Genomic DNA, 25,524 nt, shown 5'->3' with positions numbered 1-25,524 from the left:
GTCGTCGAGGCAGCCCTTGTTCCCCTATGCGAACACGGGGTTCGCATCCTGAATTATCTCGATGACTGGCTAATATTAGCTCACTCTCGAGATCAGGTTTGCGAACACAGAGACCTTGTGCTCCGGCACCTAGCCCGTCTGGGCCTTCGGGTCAACTGGGAGAAGAGCAAACTCTGCCCCGTGCAGAGGATCTCTTTTCTCGGTATGGAGATCAACTCGGTCGCCATGTCTGCGCAGCTTACGAGCGAGCGCGCACACTCACTGCTGACTTGTCTTCGACAGTTCGATGGCAAGAGTGCGGTCCCACTGAAATTGTTTCAGAGGCTCCTGGGGCATATGGCATCTGCAGCCGCGGCAACGCCACTCGGATTGCTTCATATGAGACCGCTTCAGCTGTGGCTTCGCGATCGAGTCCCGAGGTGGGCATGGCATCATGGCACGCTCCGAGTCCCAGTGACTCTGACCTGCCGTCAGACCTTCACCCCGTGGAGGAACCTCAGTTTTCTACGGGCCGGAGTTCCCCTAGAACGAGTTTCCAGGCATGTTGTTGTCTCCACATATGCCTCGTCCACGGGCTGGGGCGCCATGTGCAACGGACATGCTGCCGCGGGCTCCTGGACAGGACCCCAGCGCCTTCTGCATGTCAATTGCCTCGAGTTGCTGGCAGTACGCCTTGCCCTGCACCGTTTTCGAACGTTGCTCAAGGGTCAACACGTACTAGTCCGTTCAGACAATACCGCGACAGTAGCGTACATCAACCGTCAAGGTGGTCTACGCTCCCGCCGTATGTCGCAACTCGCACGCCACCTCCTCCTATGGAGTCAGAAGCACCTGAGGTGTGAGTGCAGCAAGCTGACTCACTAGCTTAGGACTTCAAAGTTCTTTTGTACTCAACACAAAACGTCAGCGAATAAAAGTCTTGAATCCAAAGTTCTTCGTTTGACTGTTTAATTATAAATTTCAAAACATAAAATAAAACAAAAACTTAGGATCTTTACTTTTCTTACAAATTAACTAGTTCCGTGTAGGTCAAAAGACTGTGTTGCTCCAAAGTCCAGTGGCTTCTGGCTGCTTCGCAGGATTCTATTTCTTTCATACTAAATCTAACAACCAATCACATTACATTATACTAGATCACTGGTCAACTGTTTACATTCAAATTTCTACGTTCCATTTGCAACACAGGTTTTCTCAGGTTTTACTAAATAAACTCAAAATATTATTATTACTTCCATTGAAATGGCTTCAACATGAGGTCCCTTCGTGCTATTTACATTCCGGTAGATCGGAACTTTGCAGCCGACGAGCTGTCACGGTTTCGGCCCATCTCCGGCGAATGGCGACTCCATCCCCAGTCGGTCCAGCTGATTTGGGACCAGTTCGGGGACACACAGGTAGACCTGTTTGCCTTCCACGACTCATCCCACTGCGCCCTGTATTACTCCCTGACCGAGGGCACGCTCGGCACGGATGCACTGGCGCACAGCTGGCCGCGGGGCCTCCGCTTATATGCATTTCCCCCAGTGAGCCTTCTCGCACGGACCCTGTGCAAGATCAAGGAGGACGAGGAGCAGGTCATTCTGGCCCACCCGGACCTGGTTCTCCCAACTGATACTCCTCGCGACAGCACCTCCTTGGCCAATTCCTCTGAGAAAGGACCTCCTTTCTCAGGGACGGGGCACCCTATGGCACCCTCGTCCCGATCTTTGGAACCTCCACGTGTGGCTCCTGGACGGGACGAGGCAGGTTTGAGTACCCTGCCACCAGCGGTGGCGGCTACCATCACTTCCGCTAGAGCATCATCCACGAGACATGTCTATGCGTTGAAGTGGAACCTCTTCGTCAACTGGTGCTCTTAGCCCCAGGAGATGCTTGTTCAGTGTCGTGCTTTCCTTCCTGCAAGATGGGTTGGAGCGAAGGCTGTCTCCCTCCACCCTGAAGGTGTATGTGGCCGCTATCGCCGCTTATCACGAAGCAGTTGAAGGTAAGTCTCTTGGAAAGCACGACCTGATCATCAGGTTCCTGAGAGGAGCGAGGAGACTGAATCCTCCTTGCCCTCCTCTCGTTCCCTCTTGGGACCTCTCAGTGGTGTTAAATGCCCTGCAGAGGGCTCCCTTTGAGCCTCTGCAATCAGCTGAGCTTAAGTTCCTGTCAATGAAGACAGCGCTTCTGACTGCATTGGCCACTATTAAGAGGGTAGGGGACCTGCACGCATTCTCCGTTGACGAAGCGTGCCTGGAATTCGGGCCGGCCTACTCTCACGTGATCCTGAGACCCCGGCCTGGATATGTGCCCAAGGTTCCTACCACTCCCTTCCGGGACCAGGTGGTTAACCTGCAAGCACTGCCCCCGGAGGAGGCAGACCCAGCCTTGGCACTGCTCTGTCCAGTACGTGCTCTCCGCATCTATGTAGACAGAACGCAGTGTTTCAGGACCTCAGACCAGCTCTTTGTCTGTTATGGTGGGAAGCTGAAGGGAGAGGCTCTCTCCAAGCAAAGGTTGTCTCACTGGATAGTGGACGCCGTTGCTTTGGCATACCAGCAGCAAGGTCGACCGTGCCCCCTTGGTGTGACCGCCCACTCCACCCGGAGATTGGCGTCCTCTTGGGCTTTAGCGCATGGCGCCTCGCTAACAGACATCTGCAGAGCTGCAGGCTGGGCGACACCTAACACATTCGCCAGATTCTACAATCTCCGAGTGGAGCCAGTCTCCTCCCATGTACTGTCTTTTTCAAGCTAACATGGGAGCCGTTCAGGTGTCTTCGCTTGCTCGCCATTCCACTCCACGGACTGGACACGTGCGATATTTCCTCAGGTGAGCCTTCCTCTCTGAAGCCCTGAGTTCCTCCAGCACTGTTGACGCTGGCGCCAGTGTCTATTGCCTGTGCGTCGGCTAGGTGCCTCCGTGTGCATGGTTCCTCCCCTGAGTAACCCCCACATGTGTATTTCCACTGTAAGCCTCTTTGAGCATGTGTCTTTCCCTCGGCAAGCCACCTTGCCACTCCTGGAGTTGAAAGTTGCCACCCCACGGGCTGGTCACTCCAGTGTTCCTCCATATGAAGCCCCCTCGGGCCATATGTGTATTCCTAAGTCCTCCCTACGGGTAGGCATTCTGCGGCATATCTCCCCTGAGATATGCTTCCCAGTGTACCTTGGTATTCCTGTGTTAAGTAGGACTCCTTCGTCCGTGCCTATATCACGACAGGGAGGTCAGACTTCGCAGGGCACTGGAAGACAGCTGTGAAGGTGGCGTGATTACACGGGGACCCCCATTCTCCGTCATCCGACGTAACTCGGAGTGACTACGAAAGGGAACGTCTCGGTTACGGATGTAACCCTCGTTCCCTGAGTAGGGAACGGAGACGTTACGTCTCCTTGCCACTTCCGCTGTACCGCTGGGTAGACGCCTCAGTTCAGTCTCGGCTCCTCAGCGAAGACAAGATCTGCTTTTGCCGGTGTCTCTCCTTAAATACCCATGCGGTGGGGCGGAGATACGCTATGCAAATTCCGCAGACCCATGGCATTTCATTGCCATAGGCTCGTTTTTTAATACTCGAAGATGATAGGCTTTCTGGCGAAACCCCCATTCTCCGTCATCCGACGTAACGTCTCCGTTCCCTACTCAGGGAACGAGGGTTACATCCGTAACCGAGACGTTTTCAGACACTTAAATGCATGTTTATTACAATTAAATGAAAATGTATAATAGTTAAAATTATATTAAGTGCAGTTAGCTGATTTTTAGAGTGTTGTTTGGTCCACTTAAATAGGACTTTATGTATCTTTACTGTACTGCTGGATGTACTGACAAGCCTTTATGATCAACTAAAATATGTATTTGTATCATGAAGTAATTTAAGACATATGTATATTACATTTAAATGTACTATAGAATAACACACTACATTTACAATTACAATCAAGAACTTTGTGCTTGATCTGCAAGTATAGTTTTTCTAAATTATACTTTTAAGAATTGTACATTAGAAGTACATTAGAAATACACATTTAGTACAATTGATGACACTTCTGTTTCACAAGTTCTGGAGGGTCAGATTATTTAAATTGTATAATTGTCTGTATCAAAAAAGCAACTGCTCTATTTAGAATTCTTGCTAACTGTTCAGTCTCTGTATAGCCTTTGACTCTTTCGCCCGCTATCCAATCTGCTACCTAAAACCTATCCAGCCTTAGTGTTTTTTTTCAGCGTTGATTCTGAAATGGCAAAGATCTCAGCAGGTTCCACCTCATCTGCCATATTAGGAAAGTACAAGTTGTGACATTTAATAACATTGTGGTCCGTGAGTCATCCAGAATGTGTGTGTGTGTGTGTGTGTGTGTGTTTGTCTGGAGCAGCATATCTATTTCTCAGAGGCATCAATCTCAAAACTCTCAGAGATTACAATGTGTCATTCTCCGCTCACAGAATGTGAGTCGTTCTCAATATCTCATTCTAGCCATTCCTAGGATTAAGATTTGTATCAATCAAGATGATTATTACTAAGACTGTGACCAAAATAATAACAACACAACAAGTTCTACGGGTACCTGAAGAGTTTGAGGGTGACCGTTCCATAGACCGTGGCAAACCCGAGCAGACGAACCCATCGCAGCAGGATACAGCGGAAAACACTCGGCTGGAAGTACAGAATCACCACCTGGAAAACAAGAAGCAAGCACTCAAATGGACTATGCATTTATTTTAATAACTAGGTGTCTATTTATTCAGACGAGAAGGAAATGTTTGCTACAAGATCCCTGCTGTTTTGTCCTTGACTGATGGTTAAAGGATAAAAAAAGTCATTTAAAGTTTAATATCTGAAGGTAGAATGTGTAATTTCAGAATTGCTAGAAGCACAAAATGAAACTGAAAAAAGAAAACATAAATTTCGGTCACATTTTAGGGTCCAATTCTCACTATTAACTACGACTTTTCCCTCAATAAACTCCTAATTACTGCTTATTAATGGTTAGTACGTTGTTAAGTTTAGGTATTGTGTAGGAACAAGGGATGTGTCGTCAATGTCGGTGCTAAGTGGTTGTTACGCTAATGCTGTGTTCTCTTTGATTATTAAAATATGTTTCATTTTGACCACTCCTTCGTCGTACGCTTCCTTGATACAGCCACAATCGTGACAATTAGTTTATACATTTATATTAAATGCAATCACTTGATCTTAAATTTGCTTTATTTCACCCACTAACTGAATTTACCTGTGTACTTTAGAGAAAAATATTATAAAAACATTATGATTTAAAATATAGGCTGCTTTAAAGTAAAACTTTTCATTTCACATTAAAAGTCAAATGCAAATTATTGCAAAGCGCGCTTTTTGAAAGTGTGTTGAGAAACAGTCATGAATGTGTACTCTAACTCTTTGCAAGTACAGTTTTTTTAAAATATACTTTTAAGATTCGAAGTATACAAGTGCACACTCAACACAATTAAGTGCACTTTTTCACAAGGGGGAGATTTGTAGCAACTAACGGCTTACATTTTTTGCGCCTTGAAAAAAAAAATATATATATAAATTTGTGCACTTATACTGTCTACCAGACATTATCATAAAAGAATAATCGCAATCACGCATTACAAAGACTGGTTTAATATGTTGGGATAGAATAAAGTATTTTAAATATTCAATCAAATTAATTACATGTGCTGATTAAATAATTACTATTATTAACATATATCACTATTTGCTGAAATTTTTTTTTTCCAAAATTAAGATAATGAAAATACATCATCGTGGCAGACGAAACACTGTTGTGACTGTTGTGTCACATCTCGCTGTGTTTTCAGCATCTCACGTCATGAGTGCCACGTTGTTAAGATGCTGATGTCTTGAGACCACTGCATTGTGTTCAATTCTGTTATGCTTCGTCAACTTTTATAGCGGTATTTTTTCAATTAAATTATTAATTAATTATTAATTAAATTAAATTAAATTATTAATAATTAAGAAATTAATTATTAATTTCTTTTTAACTGATTACACTAAAATTACATGTGGAATGTACACGCCCTAATTTTAACACTGAAAAATACACACAACATATTTACTGTTTAATTTGTGCAAGGAACCAATGGATTACTAACATCCTGTCAACAGCTTTTTCTTTCTTTCTGGGGACACATGAAAGTGCATAAATCAGAAATTCGCTTTTCATTTCTCTGCTCATCACTTACATCAAGCCTTCAACCTACAAAAAAATACAAATAATCCCTTTGATGTGACTGTGATGTGCGCTTCCATTGATCTATACATCCATCATCCTTATCTGCCACCGTTCTCCATTCAAACCCGTCAGATGCCAAGGAATCTGACAGAGAATTCCAGCACATCACAGCACTTCCGTTGCATCCACAGAGAGAAAGAGAGAGAGAGACACTAAAGGTGAACTGTAATTGAAGCAGAATCTCACAGCTGTGCCGCCAGAAACCCCCCTCTGTCCCCCGCGCGCTGGCCTCCGCTCAATCTCTCTATGTGCAAACAGCCATGCGACGACGCTCTGTGTAATCTATTAACAACAGTCTGCTCACTTCTCAGGAAGCTCTATTATTAAATTGATTATGGAAAAATGATTCAGAGCAGATGAATTGCTCCAGCACAGACTCTTCTGTCATAATTAAGTTGAGAAAAACGAATGACAGAGTCTAAAATACATCCGTAGGGGGCTCATGCAGACCCCCAGAGTTCCCTCACACATGAGACCACGCTCATCATGAGCGAATAGTGAAGTTACACATCATCATATATTTATTTCTGCTATTTAAATTCAACATGAGAAGCAGTTCGGCATTTGCAACTCATTTAGTGTTGCACAATGTGACATATTTTGTAAGAAGAACGGTGGGACTTTATTTTATCCATTGAGAATTGTAAAAAGTTGTTTCATTTTGATGAAAAAGCCCTAAACATACAATAAACTCAACATTAAAAATAGAAATAATGATATTTTTTGTGATTTGTAAAGACACGTGCACGTGCATGCAGGTTTACAGAAGACAAATTTGTAATGTCAGGTGCATAAGCTTATTTTGTAACAGAAAACACATGATAAAAACTCATCTCGTGTTTTTCAGTCACACATCTGAACCTCAAACAGCTTAGACACTGACTTTGAGTGGGTTGTCAGTTTGAATCCTTCAGTTACATTCATTCAATTGCCCTTTCGTTGAAAAGTTTTTTTTTTTAAATAGACAATATAATATATAAAACCACAAGAAGACCTTTTATCAGCCTTAAAAGAAAAATTTTCAAAGCATTGTGTCATTGTGTCTGCAAGTCTTTTAATTGCATTTACACACGTCACCAGCAGATGTCACCTGTGTTTTGAGCGCTTTGACACAGTGAATCATGTTGTGAAGTAAATGGTTGAAGTGATTCATAGTTGGTTTCCTGTTTCAAAAAGCTTTGTTTCTTCCATCACAATAGCTCCTTGTAAATTGTCAGTACTATATTATGGCTTCTTTTTCTTTCATTTAAAGGGTTAGTTTTATTATCCCATAATTTATCCCATAATAAAAGCCAGCCTAGGTGTATATGACTTTCTTCTTTCAGCCAAACACTCGGAGTCAATCGGAGTTATATTACAAAATATCCTGGCTCTTCCAAGCTTTATAATGGGAGTGAATAGTAGTAACTGAGATTTTGAAGCCCAAAAAGCGCATTCATCCATCATAAAAGTAATCCATACAGCTCCACGGGGTTAATAAAGGCCTTCTAAAGCGAAGTGATGCATTTTGGCAAGAAAAATATCCATATTTTTTACTTTATAAACTAGAATCGCTGGCTTCCGTAGGCAAGTCGAGTTCCGGCTGAAGAGTGGCCCTTGACCTGACGCACAACGTAATGACGAACGCAGAAGCGCAGACGATAGAGCAAAACAAAACACCCGTCACAAATTAGAAGTCTAAAATGAGAATTTTTAAAGAGAAATGTCAGAGGAGCTTGAGATTGTTGCTTACAAGTCATATCCACCTCCATGTAGGATGGTTTGAGGGTGAGTAAATTATGGGATAATTTTTATTTTTGGGTGAACTAACCCTTTAATGTCAGTTGTCATCACCATTTGCACCAATTGTAACAATCACACCAATCGTTTCCCAAAAGGGAAAACTTTTGTGAAAATCTAGTTGTTGAAACTATTAGCACTAATGGTCTCTACAATGTTCTTGGGCTTACAATGCTTGGGAATCAGTTCCAGTATAACAATGTAACTCTCTGCTTAATCACCATAGTATGATGAGTCATTAGAGAAATTAACTAGCTAGTCACAACAGTTTCCAAACACCAAAGTAACATGGACACATCTCTGTCGTTTGACCCACGTTGGTTCAACCATACAGAACTGTCATTGATGACATCAAGTGGAGTAATAACTTCTACTAATCAATCTATTTAATTGCAAGATGTCAGATCATCATGGTTCATTCACTAACAAGAAACTAACCACATGGTTGAGAGCTGTAGGTGTGACCACACAAGTTTGCGATACTGTTTGCAAACATCCTTTGGATTTAAGGTTTCGGCAAACACTAAATTGTTGAACTATGTTAGTAACAACAGAACTTGCAACCTTAGAGCCGGTGTGGTGACGAGATGAGTCCCACCTTAGGACCCAAGCAATCCATTTTATGGGTAATCGCTTAAGTGCCTGGTTATAAATCAGGCAAAATCACTTTATTATATAAGTCGTTTGAACTACATTATAACGACCATTCATGTATTTTAACTTGTATGTTTCATAGTATGTAACTGAAGCTATAGATTGTGATATTAAACATTTCTCATTCTTTGTGTTTTTTTTAGTTAGCTTACATTAACAATTTAATTACTATACAATAGCTGTCTGTCTTTCTGTAAAGCTGTGAACTGTGTACTATGAAAAGCGCTATACAAATAAATATATGCCTTTATTAAGGTGGGACTCATCTTTATGGTGGGACTCATCTCTTCACCACACTGGATTTACTAACAGCTTGTGCCAGGGAAAACCATCTTTTATGTTAAAAAAACTATTGTCAGAATTTACTACAAGCAGTGAAAAATTAGTGCTGAAAAGACGTGGATAGGATTATTTTTGCATATGCATTTGTAGGAGTTTCCCTTTCAGACGCAAAACGAATGGGAGGAGAGTATTTCAATGAATCACGCAAGGTGATTTACTAAGGTGTGCGCTAGTCAATTTACTGGTATTTGCACCATTATTTAACACCCCCAAAAAGCATGTCTTAAACCAGACGCTAATTTGCTCTGTTCTCGGTAGATTGTGTCGGATTGGTTATTATGGAAATGATCCGGCTGTGTCAGTGTTCAGTAATTTACGCGTCGTCAGTAGATCACGCACAGAACTTTCCACTCCCAACACCGCTTTTTTGGAATTGCGTTCTCATGCTAATTTGCCCTGTTTAGTAAATCTAGCTCTTAGTTTGCTAATGATGCTTTCAGGAAACAGTTTATGGACCCAATTGACTTCCATAGTTTTCCTACGATGGAAGTCAATGGTTTTGGTTACTGACATTCTACAAAATATCTTCCTTTGTGTTCAGCAGAAGAAAGAAATTCATACAGGTTTGAAACAACTTGAGGGTGAGTAAATGATGACAGAATTGTCATTTTTAAGTGAACCTTTCCTTTAAGACAAGGCCAAACATATGGCCAAAAGCGGTGTTTCATAAAGGCACGGTAGCAAAAAGGGTCAGAGAGAGGGTAAAAAGGGATGTGAAAAGCTAAACTCAGATAATTGTTATGACCCCTTTAAATGCACTTTCCAGTGGGGCAGGAATGTGTTGTTTCAAAGATGTAGTGCCTGTGTGTGTGTGTGTGTGTGTGTGTGTGTGTGTGTGTGTGTGTGTGTGTGTGTGTGTGTGTGTGTGTGTGTGTGTTGTGCTTGTCAGGGGAACATCCAGTCGGCCAGCTCTTAATTAGAACTGGGAGTACCACACGCCTCCAGCAGAACTCTCAACAGTTTTAACCAGTCACTGACAAACCATGCAAAACTAACACTCTACACCTTCTCATAAATATCCGATGCAGAGTAAACAGCTCTACTTTCAAGGATTACTTCATTGTCAGCATAATATTCATCTCAACTAAAGTGACATCACTGTTGAACGATATGAAACCTGTACTCTGTCAGGAGTAGTGTACTACAGGAGTGACTAGAACTGCAGCGTTTCAAAGGCCTTTAATGTGTCAGGACACAATTCATTACATAACACAAGTATGCACTGCATCTCAGCGTTATTCCAAAAGGAAGCAAGACTTAGCATTAACTGTCATCATCTATTCAGTTTCCCTTTTCAGGTCAACTAATGTGAAGCAGCAGTTTGAAGAGAAACTTGCTGAGCAAGTGAAAGTTAGTTAAACTGTCAATGGGTAACCTGAATAACATAGCCGATGTAGTGACGCAGAAATTTAAAGGTAACTACTATATGTTGCCCCCTTCAGCAATGAAGTCATTATCTGCCAGACTAATGAAAGGAAGCACATTACATCTGTTAAAATGTGTTATTTACAAATCATGCACTATGGTAAAAGTGTTTTGGGGTTAAAACATATTGTAAGATAAAATCTTTATTAATTTATATCTGCCCCTGTAATCATACGTTGTGTGAAAAGGAATTAAAGTGATTGGTGTTTTACTGCCTCTAGTGTTTGTTTAAAGGGATAGTTCACCCAAAAAGGAAAATTCTGTCATCATTTACTCACCAAGTTGTTCTTAACGTGCGTGAGTTTCTTTCTTCTGCTGAACACATAAGAATATATTTTGAAGAATGTCAGTAATCAAACAGTTGATTGACTTCCATTGTATTTTTTCCAATGCTAATGGCTACCGTCAACTGTTTGATTACTGACATTCTTCAAAATATCTTCTTTTGTGTTCAGCAGAAGAAAAAAACTCACATGGGTTAAGAACAACTTGAGGGTGAGTAAATGATGACAGAATTTTCATTTTGGGGGCGAACTATCCCTTTAAGTTGGAAACTGCAGTTGTATATATAGGTATGTTTTTGCATTGATCCATCATCCAAGTGTCTTTTGCCTACTTTTTCATAATGCTGCATATTCGTGGACTGCTCACGGCATACTATATTATGGCATACTATATAGTGTGGATTTGGATATGTGGAGTAGTTATTTGCCATTTAATTCAGTTTTGTGTAAAAATGTCTTAGTATTTTGCATCATCCAGATGGATGAAATGATGAAATGACATTACTTTTCATTTATTTGTCACACTGGAAATTGAAGGTTAAACAAAACACAGTGCACTGTGGGTTACATTAGTGAAGTTAGCTCTGGTATATTAAACAGCACATTTGCAAATATTGCAAATATTATCCATACACAGGCAATTCCCATTGTGCTCAGTATCCAGTATAAGAAGTACGATGATATGCCATTCTGAACATACCCATCATCCCTTGCATGCCACTCACTCCTAAGATGAACCTTCTGCATAATGGACTCACATTGATGACCGGTTGAAAGCTGATCCACACGTACAACAGCCAAAGATCAATGAGAATGAATGTAACCTGACCTCTGTGTGTGTGTGTCTGTGTGGTGTGTGTCGGCACCAGAGCCCCATCCAAAACATGAAAGACAAAGAAGAACAAACATCTGAGGCTGCGTAATTATCAGTGTGTTGCAGATGTGCTGCGACCCCCCCTTACGGGACCATTCGTGCTAATCCGATTAGCAGAGGCATTAATGGTCGTCCCATGGCAGTGGAAAAAGACACAGGCACGTGGTTATTTTGGCTCACTAGCTCTGAGTCAGACGAGGGACGTGGCGAACTCAAGAGGAGGCGACGGAAGTCAACGTTGCCCAGATTGGTGAGGCGAGACTGTATTTTGGGGGATGCAGGAAAGTCTCACCGCACTCGGAGCGTAACAAAACACACAACGCTACAAGTGGCTGACTCCTCAGAGGGCTCGAGAACACAAACAAAACGCAGTTGCCGTGGCGTGAGATGACAGAGAGCCAGACGGTAACCAGGTTGAGAAAAAAACACTGAAGCAAATCCCGAGTTATCATTTTAGTGCGCCTATATTGATAAATATTCATATTTTTCAGCCTCTTCGCAATACTCAATCTTGCCTTAAATATGCTTACTCTGAAATGGCTTAAAATTGTGATTTTTTTTCTTCAATCAAAGGATTTGATCCAAATGCTAAGTTGACATTTAGCCGCCGACATTTTTGAAAAAAAGTTCCCAGCCACCGTCAGCATTTTTGATGATTTTCACAAAAGTTTCATGGCCCCCAGAATATTTTGTCAAATATATCAAAATAAAGAACAGAGCTTCAGCTTTTAAACAAACAAACAAACAAAATGTTTTATTCTAGCTTCATGCATTCTTTTTTATCAACATTTGAATGTGGGTAAGTTTCATAAAAAAGCAACATTTTGAGCAGAAAAGCTGAGAAAATCATGTTTTTGTTAAAGACTACATCTGGATTGGATTCACAGCGATGAAGATCGAGTTCATCAACACCCCTAAAGCTTCACAGTCCTAAAGCTCGTCCTGGATTGACATATTATTCTGCAACATTAGGCAGTTTTGATTTATATGCTGTTTAACGTTGATGATCGCATTATTTTACATATGCATCTGCTTATATGATATCGCTTGTTTCTGCTGCTTTTTCCCCTGTGTTTTGATCAGGAGATTCAGTTATCTTTCAGAAGATGCATTATAGCGCCCCCTACCGTATAACAGTGAAAACATGGAAAGCCGGAAAATTCCATCAATGGCAGGGAAGCGTTGTCTCATAAATTATAAAAATTGTACTTTCAATGGCAGGGAAAGAGTGGATTAAAAATAATCCATGCACACAAAGAAATTGAATATTTTATCACCATCGAAAATACAGTATTGTTATTATTATTATGATTAAATATTGAATATAATTATACATGACCTCCGATACTAATCACCCAGCACCTATTGTAACACCTTACAAACTAGCATTTTACAAAAACATCATTTAAAAAACAACAACAACACTCTTGACATGAAGGGGTTTAGCTGAATGTCAGGGCAGTCCGGAACAAAAAAAAGGGGAGTGAGACAGCTCTGACATTTCCACAGTTTGCCTGCAGCACTTACGTCCGCTCTAAATATTAGTGATGAGAGGAACTTAATCACGACACCTTGCCTCTTCCCAGAAAAGCGGAATCTTTTCATAGGAGAGACAGAGGCACAGAGGAGCAGCTGACGCATGTCTTGTCTTTGGGGAGTTGGCAGAGCTCTCATCCATCACAGAAACATGCTGTCGGGTCACACCTGCTGTACAGCACACACATGCACTGTCAGCACTCACTAACTCATTCCATGTTACTGCATATTCATGAATCAATACATCTAAACAGGTTCAACAAAAAACTACAACATTGAATATTATTTAACTAAAGCATTTAAAGAACTGCCGGTAATACATTATTTTACAGTGTCCTTGTTACACAGCACATGTAGTTACTGTAGTAATAACAATATATTATGTACTATAATGATAAGCAACTAAACCAAATCCTAGCCCTATATAAGTACATGAAGTTAATTATTACTTAAATGTAAATGTACAAACATTGAAATACAGTGTAACCAAACTACGCTTATATTTCTTGCATCACAGTGGGTAACACTTTATTTTACAGCATCCTTGTTACACATCTTACATGTACTTACTATAGTAATAACAGTAACAGTAAATTATGCATAATTACAAGCAACTATCCTTAAACCAAACTCTAACCCTAATTATAAGTGACAAGGTCACCTTAAAATAAAGGGTTAAGGCCCTTGCACACTGAGTCCGAAATTCGCGTCCGAAATTTTCGCACGTTAAAAAATAAATACGACCTCATGTTATGTCAATCATGCTTGCACACTGCCTCCGAAACTTTCGTCCGTCATAAAAAAAATGTAATCGGGTTCGATTTTCTGCGTTTTTCGCATCCGAAGCAAGCAGTTTGAATGGTGTTTGAATGGTGTTTAAACAATTCAGAGCCACTGAATCACGAACACGAAAAAACTCTTCGGACTCAGTGTGCAAGGGCCTTTACTCTTTATTTTAAGGTGTCTTTGTTACACTGTAATTATACATACTTAAGTATAAAGTAAAGGGTTAGGATTAGGGTTTGGTTTGTTTAGGGTTAGTTGCAAGCAATTATGCATAATTTATATTTATTTCTATAGTAACTGCATGTAACATATTTAACAATGACACTGTAAAATAAAGTGTTACCAGTGGGTATTGCTATTGCACCTTCTATATGTAAATTAACTCTGTTATGATTGGCTGATCACCAGCGTAGGTGTGGCCAAAATCGTATCTCACAATGTAAGCAATTTTATGTCACAATAATTAGATTAAACCACAATTATATGCCACAGCATGTTGTTCAATTTTGAACATAGAAAATTGCTTCAATTTTGCATACTGAATGTGTGATATGTAAATGTGGACGGTATATGTTATAGGTATATGACATCATTGCCATCACATTAGAATGTCCCTTAAAAACACGCACACACACACACACACACACACACACACACACACACACACACACACACACACACACACACACACACACACACACACACACACACACACACACACACACACACACACACACACACACACACACACACACACACACACACACACACACACACACACAGGAGGGTTACATCAGCAAGCCAGAGCAAATGCCAGTTGTCTTGTTTTAAAACTCTCCATTAATAATCAATGCTAAGTGCTGGGAATCATGGTGAATGTCCTGCTTGTTCAGGAAGATGGGTGTGGGTCACATGAGTGAAAGATTGCATTGTACTTTTCACAAAATTTATATGGAGGCTTATAGCAACACCTTAATTAGGCAATAAGGCCATTTTATCAATATAGTCAAAGCTAATGAGCGTTTTTTCTCACAATATAGCATGGTCCCAAGTGCCTTATTTTTATCATATGTGGTTACAATACATATAAAAACATATAAAACAAGTAAAGACTATAAGTTTCCCCCCCCCCCCCATGAAACAAACAAAAATAGATTTTAACGACAACTAATGAGCGTGTGTTGTAGTTATGATCAGTTTGCTTAACAACATTTTTCATGAAAGACCTCTAGAGATTTTTAAGATAATTTTTTTTTTACCCACTTAAGTAGAAAAGTACAAATTTATGACATTTGATAATTACTTCTACTGTGTTTCTAATTTGGTTAATGTATTTTGGTGAAATGTACTGACAAGTCATTTCCATTGAAAGTGTATTCACACACTACAGTTCAAATTACCTTTGCAGTTTGCACATGCTTTAGTTTGTTAGTCAACACATCAAAATAAGTGTACTTTAAAGCATAACCAAATTAAATGCTTTCTAGTGATTTAAAATGTACTTTAAAGTAAAAAAAAAATTGAGTAACAGAAGAGGTGAACATTTTCGGTCATATTCGGATGAATGCATGAAGGTGAATAAATGAAGAGAGAATTTCTGGTTGAACTATTCCTTTAAAAGCAGGAAAATAAAGACCTATTTCCCCGGTGAAACTGTGTGAGGTACTGTCATGCTGTCTGGCTCATCTGTGTCTATGGCACTACCCTCTGGAGTGTAAACCCGAGAACAGAGTGTTCCTCATCCCTCACGCAACATCCACACAAAAACACACACTGCTCTTCAAAGCTCGCATGGGCATTCACTCACACACACTTCATTACACCCCTTCAGGGGCTCCATCCACTCACAAGCCAACGCCAAAAAAAAAAAGAAGCATTTATTATTTACCTTTACATAATAGTCCTGGTAGATTTATCCTAATGCCTCCCGCTTGCATTTCTTTTCCCTTTTTTTTGTTGTTGCTAGTTTCAACCCCCCTGCAGCTCCCTTTTTCTTTGTCATTTTCAAAGAAGGCGCCCCATTACGTAACGCGTCGTTTTCTCTGTGCATCTTTGAGTCTTTGTGTTAGACGAGGAGAAAGAAGCAGAGTAGGAGTGGACCTGCCAAAGAGTGTTTGAACACATGCTCTCCCCCATACACGCACAACCTCGGTGTGCCAAGGCAGAGATTGATAACACTGCAGTCAATCACGACGGCCGAGGAATTCACACAGCCGACACCATCAGACTCATGTGGCGGAATTCAGAGAAACCCTATTAGTGCTGTCAGTCAAAACTCAAACAAACAGCCGTGATTGGCAGAGGAACACAGGAAGCACAGAGAGTGGCAGACAGGAAGTGTACAGCATGAAGGCAGCACTGCCCTACAAAGGCAAAAGACCTTAACTCACCAGAGTGTGAAACTGAGAAAAATGACTTTAAAGTTTTTTTGTTGTCCAGCCAATTGTATGATAGGTAGGACAATGAAAATTTGCCAAGTAGTTGTCATAATGAATATATTTATCTACATTAAAATTTTTTTAGCTCAAACTTGACCTTTGACCCTTATTCAGAAGTTACTGTATTCTGCCTTTGCATTATCTGCAAAACAATAATGGGTCATACAAAGGCAAAATACCTTAACTTCAAATTTATTGACCATTTTGGCTTTTATCACTCTATACAAACATTTCTATGATAACAACGATAGCCTTAAAATAACATTTAGTAAGTTCTGTCTAGTAAGGGTTAATATTACATCAATAGTTACAAAATATTACAAAATAAAAAAATAATGAGAAAGACCTTAACTCAGAGTGTGGAACTGAGAAAAATGACTTTAAAGATTTTCAGTTGTCCCTCCAAATTAATTATAGGTAGGACACTGTAAATCTGGCAATTAGATGTTTTAGTAATGAAAATTATCTACATAAAAAAATCTTGAGCTCAAAATTGACTTTTGACCACTATTTTAAAGTTACGGTACTCTGCCTTTGCATTGTCAGCAAAAAGTGAGAAGTCATGCCAAGGCAAAAGGCAGTAACTTCCACATTATCAATATTTGGTTGCTGATCACCATTAACAAAATCATTATAGTAACACCTGTATAAAATCTAGTGATCATGGCATTTATTTTGTGTGATTTACACTTATAGACATCTACTTATTGCTACCCTGTGCTTTGGTTGCATTCTGGTGGCATTATTAATACATGAGACATGGCAAAATACCTCCATAGCGGTAAGATCTTCAATTGGTACCGAGTGGCATAAGACTTGATAAACGCACGTTCAAAATGATCACGATAAAACAGGTCCTCGCGCACATTCGACCCGGGGACTCGTTTATAGTATATTCGTGTTCGAAGGTGTCATGCTCCTCATATGTTCACGAAAAGTACGAAGTACGAACGCAGTGCTTTCCATCTTGAGACTCGGTGGGGAGCGCGCTCTGGACTACCTAGACGACTAATGCATTTATAGCACAACCTTCTGTGTTCTGCGTCTTTTCAGTAGCGGTGGTTTCAGCTGTCTGCCCTATTATTGTGCAGTGCACTTCGCTCCCGCGGATTTATTCCGGACAGTGTGATTGTAGGTACAACCCGCTTGTAACAGCTTGTCTGATGTTGTATGCACCAGCAATTCTTGCTTCATTATGTTGTATGCACCAATATACCGTTGTTGCTTCATTATTATCACTCCCTGTGACATATTAGTCCCGCGTCGGCCCGACTGTGTTCAGGGCGGAGCTGAAGGCGCCGGCGAAATTTTGGCACTCTGCCAGCTAGATGCATGATTGTTTCAACCAGGTCCGGTACCCGATCTGGGTGAGGCGGGGCTTTAGTTCTTTGTTGTATTCACCTGCTACGGCGTGTGTAACATTTTTTCTGTCAACTCTGCATATATCATTCGCGATGGATAGCCTATCGCACGTTTGTCGATGGAGCGGGTTCAGACCATACTAAATGTTCTGACCATATGTGGTGTTCTATAGTAAACCTCTAGAGGGAGCTCTGGTGTGTACGACAGGAATGAAAAGAGAGAAGTGAAGAACATGTGAGGTGGAAGAATAAAGAGAATGACACGTTAAGTTCAGTAACGGTGTTAATACATTTATTTCGAGGCACTCAACATATTGGCGACGAGGATGGCTTTGAGTTTGAGCCAACCCACCCCGTTCCTGCAAACACCGGGAGAACCACCGATCCCGTTCACGGCATGGATTAAAACTTTCGACAATTTCTTGATGGCCCTGGGAGAGGAGCTATCTAATGCTAGGAAGCGTGCTCTGCTGAAACACTGCCTCGGAGCCGAAGGGCAAAGATTGTTCTACACTCTGAATGTGAGTCAACAGGGAGATGATACGTACGCTTCTGCTTTGAGTGCAATCCAGGACTTTTTCATTCCTAAAGTTAACGTGGTCGCTGAACGTTATCGGTTCCGGCAACGCAGTCAACGCGCGGGCGAATCCACAGACCAGTATATCGCTGCTCTCCGTGAACTGGCTGCCACCTGCGAATTCGGCGCTATGGAGGATGAGATGATACGCGATCAGCTGGTTGAAAAGACTAATTCAACGCGCGTCAGAGAACGGCTGCTGTTGGAAGTACCACTCGACCTTAAAAAAGCTGTGACTGTCGCCCGGCAAATTGAAATTGCTACAGCGGAAGCCAAAGCGATGATAGCATCATCCGACAACTCAGTACAAGCAGTTCAACAACATAACAGGCCCCGATGGAGCAAACATAAAGCCGACGCGATGCGCGGACCATCCAAACCCGTCTGTGCACTTACTTGCTACCGCTGTGGCTCTGAGCAACACGCAGCTAATTTTCCCGGATGTCCTGCTAAGGACGCAGTGTGCAGGAACTGTAACAAAAAAGGACATTACGCTAAGGCATGCCGTGGAAACAAACGGGTGAGTGAAATTACAGTGCCTGAAGTGACTGTGTTAAATGTTGAACATTCTGCTCGTGACTGTGGCAAAATAATGTGTACAGTACAAATACGCATAAGCACAGGACAAAAACGGGACATTCAGCTAGGTAGATACTGGATCAGCTGTGTCTATACTACCAATGTCAATTTACACTGGATCGTTCAGTCAAGCACCCCTCTCACCACCGAAACTCGGTCTAGTTAGTTTTGGGGGTGATGTAATTGATGTGAAAGGATGTTTGCCAGCCAGTATCTCATACGGTGACCGTTGCACTACTGCAGACCTATACATTGTACAAAAGGGCTCAGCTATGCTGGGCAGAGATCTTCTTACGGGACTGTGCTTACAATTATGTGATGGCCAGGTCAGTACAGCTCAGTGTGCGCAGTCTGTCTCGTCTGTAGCTGCAAGTTCCGAAAACAGATTGGGATGTGCAAGAGGATTTGTGCACCGTGTCAAGATTCGGCCTGAGGTTCAGTCCATTCAGCAGAAACTGAGGCGCTTGCCTTTCTCAATCCGTGACGAGGTGTCCAAGGAATTACAGAAGCTTGTACAACAGGACGTAATCGAGCCTGTGGATGCATCTGAGTGGGTCTCACCGATAGTGGTCACCAGAAAAAAAGACGGGGGTATTCGGCTTTGTGTCGACTTACGGGAGCCAAATAAAGCCATTGTTGTGGACAGTTTTCCTCTTCCACATATGGAGGAGATGTTCGCAAATCTGTGCGGAGCTACGGTGTTTTCCACACTAGACCTCCAAAGTGCTTACCATCAGGTTGAGTTGCACGAGGAAAGTCGGAACCTTACTGCGTTTATTACGCATGATGGGTTATTTCGTTTCAAAAGGATTCCATATGGACTGGCCTCAGCTCCAAGCTGCTTCCAGAGGATGATGACTGAAATCCTTAAAGGTCAGTCTGGGGCTCATTGCTACTTAGACGACATCATGGTCTCAGGAGCAACACTTAAGGAACATGATGATAACCTACAATCCGTGCTGCAGCGAATTAACAAGGCAGGACTCAAACTGAACACCGCAAAGTGTCACTTCAGACAATCAGAACTATCATTTCTGGGTGCAAATCATACTGTTGGGAGTAATATTATCAAAAGGAAGTTAAGGGGAAAAAGGATACTGGTTATCTTCTATCCTTACTGTTACTAGTAATAAGTCATTGTTATGGTATGTTTGTTCTTAAGAGAGAGGAATATGTGGTGTTCTATAGTAAACCTCTAGAGGGAGCACTGGTGTGTACACCAGGAATGAAAATAGAGAAGTGAAGAACATGTGAGGTGGAAGAATAAAGAGAATGACACGTTAAGTTCAGTAACGGTGTTAATACATTTATTTCGAGGCACTCAACACCGCATTTGTGCAGGACAAAGCTCTGAGGACATCAGAAGTTACAGGGACTGATGGCAGCTGTACAAAGTACACCGGCTACATCGTAATTTCAATTTAATGGAGAGCAAAACAAAGGCAGAACACCGTACAATCTGAAAGGTAGCATTATTTGATAGAACGCCAGCACCGTAACTTGATATTGACGCGCGGCTAAACAAAGGCAGAGTACCCTAACTCAAAATGAGCGTTCCAAAACAAAGCCAAAGAGCGGTAACTGGTGTTACGGTGTTCTGCCTTGGTTTCTCACGGGCTTTTGGAAGTTACTGTTAAGACAACCCATTATTTTCTCGAAAAAACGACGGAATTGACTCCAGATACTTATCCACATGATAAAGGGGGTCTTGAATGTGCCAAAAATATAAAAAAACTAATTTTCGACCAAACACGAAGTTACGGTCTTTTGCCTTTGCACGGCAGAGCAGTAAAGAGATAGGCTATGTTTGACAATAGTACAACTACTACTAATACTAATAACAGTATTACTAATACTAAATAGTCCTTTTACAGTTTCTGCAGTATTCAAAATGTGTATAACCAAAGGACGCTGTGCTGAGTACAGAAACACAAAATGCAGTGCAGTCATCTTGATCTTTTATTTCTAGAGTGATGATTGAATCAGAAGCACTATACACTGTATAATATTTTTGGTCACACTTTATTAGGCTCCAATTCTCACTATTAACTAACTATTAACTATAAATTTTGAATTAATAGTTAGTAGTTGTGGTTGTTAAGTTTAGGTATTGGGTAAGATTGATATTCTACATTATGGTCATGCAGAACAAGGCATTAATATGTGCTTTATAAGTACTAATAAACAGTCAATATCCTAGCAATATGCATGCTAATAAGCAACTAGTATATAGTTAAAAAATTGGATCCTAAACTAAAGTGTAACCTTTTTTTTTTACATTTAGAATTTGACCTAATTCCTATATATATATATATATATATATATACACACTCACCGGCCACTTTATTAGGTACACCTGTCCAACTGCTCGTTAACACTTAATTTCTAAGCAGCCAATCACATGGCGGCAACTCAGTGCATTTAGGCATGTAGACATGGTCAAGACAATCTCCTGCAGTTCAAACCGAGCATCAGTGTGGGGAAGAAAGTTGATTTGAGTGACTTTGAACGTGGCATGATTGTTGGTGCCAGAAGGGCTGGTCTGAGTATTTCAGAAACTGCTAATCTACTGGGATTTTCACGCACAACCATCTCTAGGGTTTACAGAGAATGGGCCGAAAAAGAAAAAACATCCAGTGAGCGGCAGTTCTGTGGGCGGAAATGCCTTGTTGATGCCAGAGGTCAGAGGAGAATGGCCAGACTGGTTCGAGCTGATAGAAGGGCAACAGTGACTGAAATAACCACTCGTTACAACCGAGGTATGCAGCAAAGCATTTGTGAAGCCACAACACGCACAACCTTGAGGCGGATGGGCTACAACAGCAGAAGACTCCACCGGGTACCACTCATCTCCACTACAAATAGGAAAAAGAGGCTACAATTTGCAAGAGCTCACCAAAATTGAACAGTTGAAGACTGGAAAAATGTTGCCTGGTCTGATGAGTCTCGATTTCTGTTGAGACATTCAGATGTTAGAGTCAGAATTTGGCGTAAACAGAATGAGAACATGGAACCATCATGCCTTGTTACCACTGTGCAGGCTGGTGGTGGTGGTGTAATGGTGTGGGGGATGTTTTCCTGGCACACTTTAGGCCCCTTAGTGCCAATTGGGCATCGTTTAAATGCCACGGCCTACCTGAGCATTGTTTCTGACCATGTCCATCCCTTTATGGCCACCATGTACCCATCCTCTGATGGCTACTTCCACCATGTCACAAAGCTCTAATCATTTCAAATTGGTTTCTTAAACATGACAATGAGTTCACTGTACTAAAATGGCCTCCACAGTCACCAGATCTCAACCCAATAGAGCATCTTTGGGATGTGGTGGAACGGGAGATTCGCATCATGGATGTGCAGCCGACAAATCTGCGGCAACTGTGTGATGCCATCATGTCAATATGGACCAAAGTCCCTGAGGAATGCTTCCAGCACCTTGTTGAATCTATGCCACGAAGAATTGAGGCAGTTCTGAAGGCAAAAGGGGGTCCAACCCGTTACTAGCATGGGGTACCTAATAAAGTGGCCGGTGAGTGTATACACACACTGTATATATGTTATAATAAATTTGCTTTTAAAAACCAAGGAAATTTATTTCACAAAAATTGTTGATACACAAGTACCGTCCCACTGTACTTAAAGCTGCAGTCCGTAGCTTTTTTTGGGTTAAAGATTATCCAAAATACATATTTGAGAAAATACATAACCAGCCAGTGTTCAAAACTCTCTGCTTGCCTTAGCTCGATTCAAAACGGTAAGCTTGTAATAATGTTTTTAATTCCAGTGGTACTGGTGGATTTCCGCGGGAGATTTGAGCATGTCTTTGCGTCATTACATCACATCTGTACACACACACATCTGTACACACACATCTGTACACATAAAGAAGGAGTCTCGGCTAGAAGGCTATATTGTGTGTGAGGATGTTGGAGGTGGAGATTTATAGCCTTTTCTCACAGCACTTGATATAATTAAACTTATCAATTTGATGGCGGATCCAGAAAGGTTCAAACGACAATCACCAGTGACAACAGATTCACCCGCTGTAAAATGCAAAAGACTTCGTTCGGACTTCGGAGTGGCAACAGAAAAAAAGAGACTGCAACCGGACCCATACGAAAACAAGGATACATATCTGAAGGACATTACATGTAGTCACGCAATGCCGACGTTGTTAACATTAACAATTTGAGAACAAAGTATAATTTGCACGGTTTTGCGTGATTTGATAAGCGATTGTTAGATTTAATCAGCGCGATTTACTGCAATGTCAGAACCAGAACAAAAGTGGATGTTTCTTACTTGTTCAGATGACATTTTCCGGTGAAAATTCTTATGTTGGTCATACTTGCAAAAAGAATAATCTGTGATTCTGAATGCCAGTATCAACACCGGCGCGGTGACTGACAGCCTCACAGTCTCCTCAAACTTTGTGTTCATCCACGCTGTGCCTTGTCGAAGTACAACTCACGTAAAGTTGATAATTCCGTGAATGACTGCAATTGCAGATTTCGACCAGAGATGGCGACAAAGAGGAACAACTGTGGACTGCAGCTTTAACATACACATAAATTGTCAGAATATGACTAATACTGATGAATAAACAGTATAAGGTAAGGCTATTAAATAGCAATCCCAAACTAATTTTTGTTAATTCAATAAAGATAGCAAGTTGGTGTACCACCAGTCATTTAAAATATACAAAATAACACAAAGTGAAAATAAGTGGTATTTTACCATGGTTTATACTATACTATATACTGTACTATGCTATACTATACTATACTATACTATACTAGATTATTCTAATATGAACTGTTAATGAAACATATGGACACTCATCCTAATAAATAGAATGAACCTCATCCCAGTGTGAAAATCCTTCACAGCTAACACGTACCAGTTATGTAATTTGCTGGTACTTTTTGGTAATTTCACGACTTGCTAATTGACAACATTACTATGATGTTGCATGCTCCTACTTTATTTTGCTCTTTATATATAGTGAAGTGCAACTGAAGAGTAAGCGCTACGAGGCGAGCACAGTTCAAGATCTGACAGGACAGGAAAGTGTTATTTCGTAACAAGTTACGAATATAACTGGCATCGATAGAGAATGGAACGGTTAAGCAAAGAGAACGGTTTGGCCCGACTACAGTTCTGTACTGAGTTACATCTCTAACAGGTTCAGGATTGAAAGCTGGGTAGTGATGCTGAGATAGCATGACTCAATCTTTCAAGCTCTCGCCTCATCAAGGCAGCACTTTCACAATGTGTTTTAATAAAGAACTTCCGTTTCCGTGGAGCGGTGTGGCTCCAACAGCTGGGCTGTGAAAGCCGGAGCAGATGAGATGACGTCCGTAGCCCTCTAAGCAGCTGAATGCTGTTATTTATTACAGTCATGCATGATCATTAGCTGGCGTGTTCCTCATCTCCACCCTCACACCAATCTCCAGGCACTTGGTTACAAAGGCCACGGATCACGGATCGCTCAAACTGACGTTAAATGATTCCATGCAAATGTTGATGCATGATTCAGAAGTTCCACCGTCTCTCATTTGCAATTTAGCAACTGGACACAAATAGGACTTGAAGTTTTGTTTTCTTCAATAAATGGTCAGTGAAAGGATAACCTCGGGTTAATATTGAAAAGTAACTCATAATTAAAAATATTGTTTACTTAACAGGATATCAATTCAACAGATTAATGTCATAATCACTGTATAATTTGAATTGTTAGATATTTCAGCCCAGCCATTTGATGACATTTAAAGTGTTTAATCCTAGCTACTTTTCAAGCAAAGGTTGTTTTCATGTTATGTAAACAAAATGTCTCAAAAAAGGCCATTTGTACTTCTAATGGTTAAAAAGAAAATTAATGGGACACGAAAGAATGTGCCATTTGATAAGTCCCTAAACCACACAGTGTACAATACTGGTGCTTAAATTAACTAAAAACTGTATTTTATTATCAGTAGACACGCATTAAGAGGTTATTTGTTTGTTGCTCCAAAGCTTGAATGATAAAGCTGACTTAGGCAGAGATCGATTAGACCGACAGCTCAAGGTCAGCACATCAGACCATCTGCTTATTGATCCTGGATTAGTTTTCTTGGAAACCCACATATATTCCAAGAAATGGCCTTATGTTCTTGATGGCATGGTGAGAAGTGTGAGTAGATGAGTATTAAGGCAGAATTAATAATGCAAGAGGTTCTTGTCCTTCAGACAAGCAGAAGAAACATCATAAACATTACTTTTTATGCATGGACGTGATTCTAGCCAATCCATTAAATCAATCATTAGGGATATTCTGGTGTAGATGCCTTCAAAGGTCTTATATTGAGTGATCTAATGCCTATTTCCAAGCAGTGACCTTATGCTGTCCAGCCTTGACTCCTGGGAAGCTTCTATGCTCTCATATACCAGAAGGACAAATGCAGGATTAGAAGGAGTGAGCACCTTTTCCCCAAACACCATAAATAATTGAGCGCTAGCAGAGGTCATTTCTGGAGCAGGTCTAATTAAGGACGGAGGTGGAGCGTGGAGTCTGGTAGTTTCTGGTCCATGAACACCACCTCACCGGGTGCTTTTTATGTGTTAGTCAAGACATGCTTGTGCAATGGCATGCTGTAGGTTTGACCACAAGT

At 41.1% G+C, this 25,524-nt stretch overlaps 1 protein-coding gene across 2 annotated transcripts in view; it reads right to left on the bottom strand.

Annotated features, from left to right (window-relative positions):
- The window catches only part of gpr158a (G protein-coupled receptor 158a), a 134,159-nt gene that overhangs the window by 22,070 nt on the left and 86,565 nt on the right, over nt 1-25,524 (bottom strand). For both annotated transcript variants that reach the window (XM_056249846.1, XM_056249847.1), the window contains exon 6: nt 4,548-4,657. In XM_056249846.1, the coding sequence (XP_056105821.1) occupies nt 4,548-4,657 (110 nt within the window). The remainder of the gene's footprint in view (nt 1-4,547; nt 4,658-25,524) is intronic.

This window comes from Rhinichthys klamathensis, unplaced genomic scaffold, assembly GCF_029890125.1.
Source record: "Rhinichthys klamathensis goyatoka isolate OS25496 unplaced genomic scaffold, OSU_Roscu_1.1 h1tg000064l_1, whole genome shotgun sequence".
NCBI classification, from domain to species: domain Eukaryota; kingdom Metazoa; phylum Chordata; class Actinopteri; order Cypriniformes; family Leuciscidae; genus Rhinichthys; species Rhinichthys klamathensis.
The sequence above is the reverse complement of the archived record's forward strand: the minus strand, read 5'-3'. Positions and strand labels throughout refer to the sequence as shown.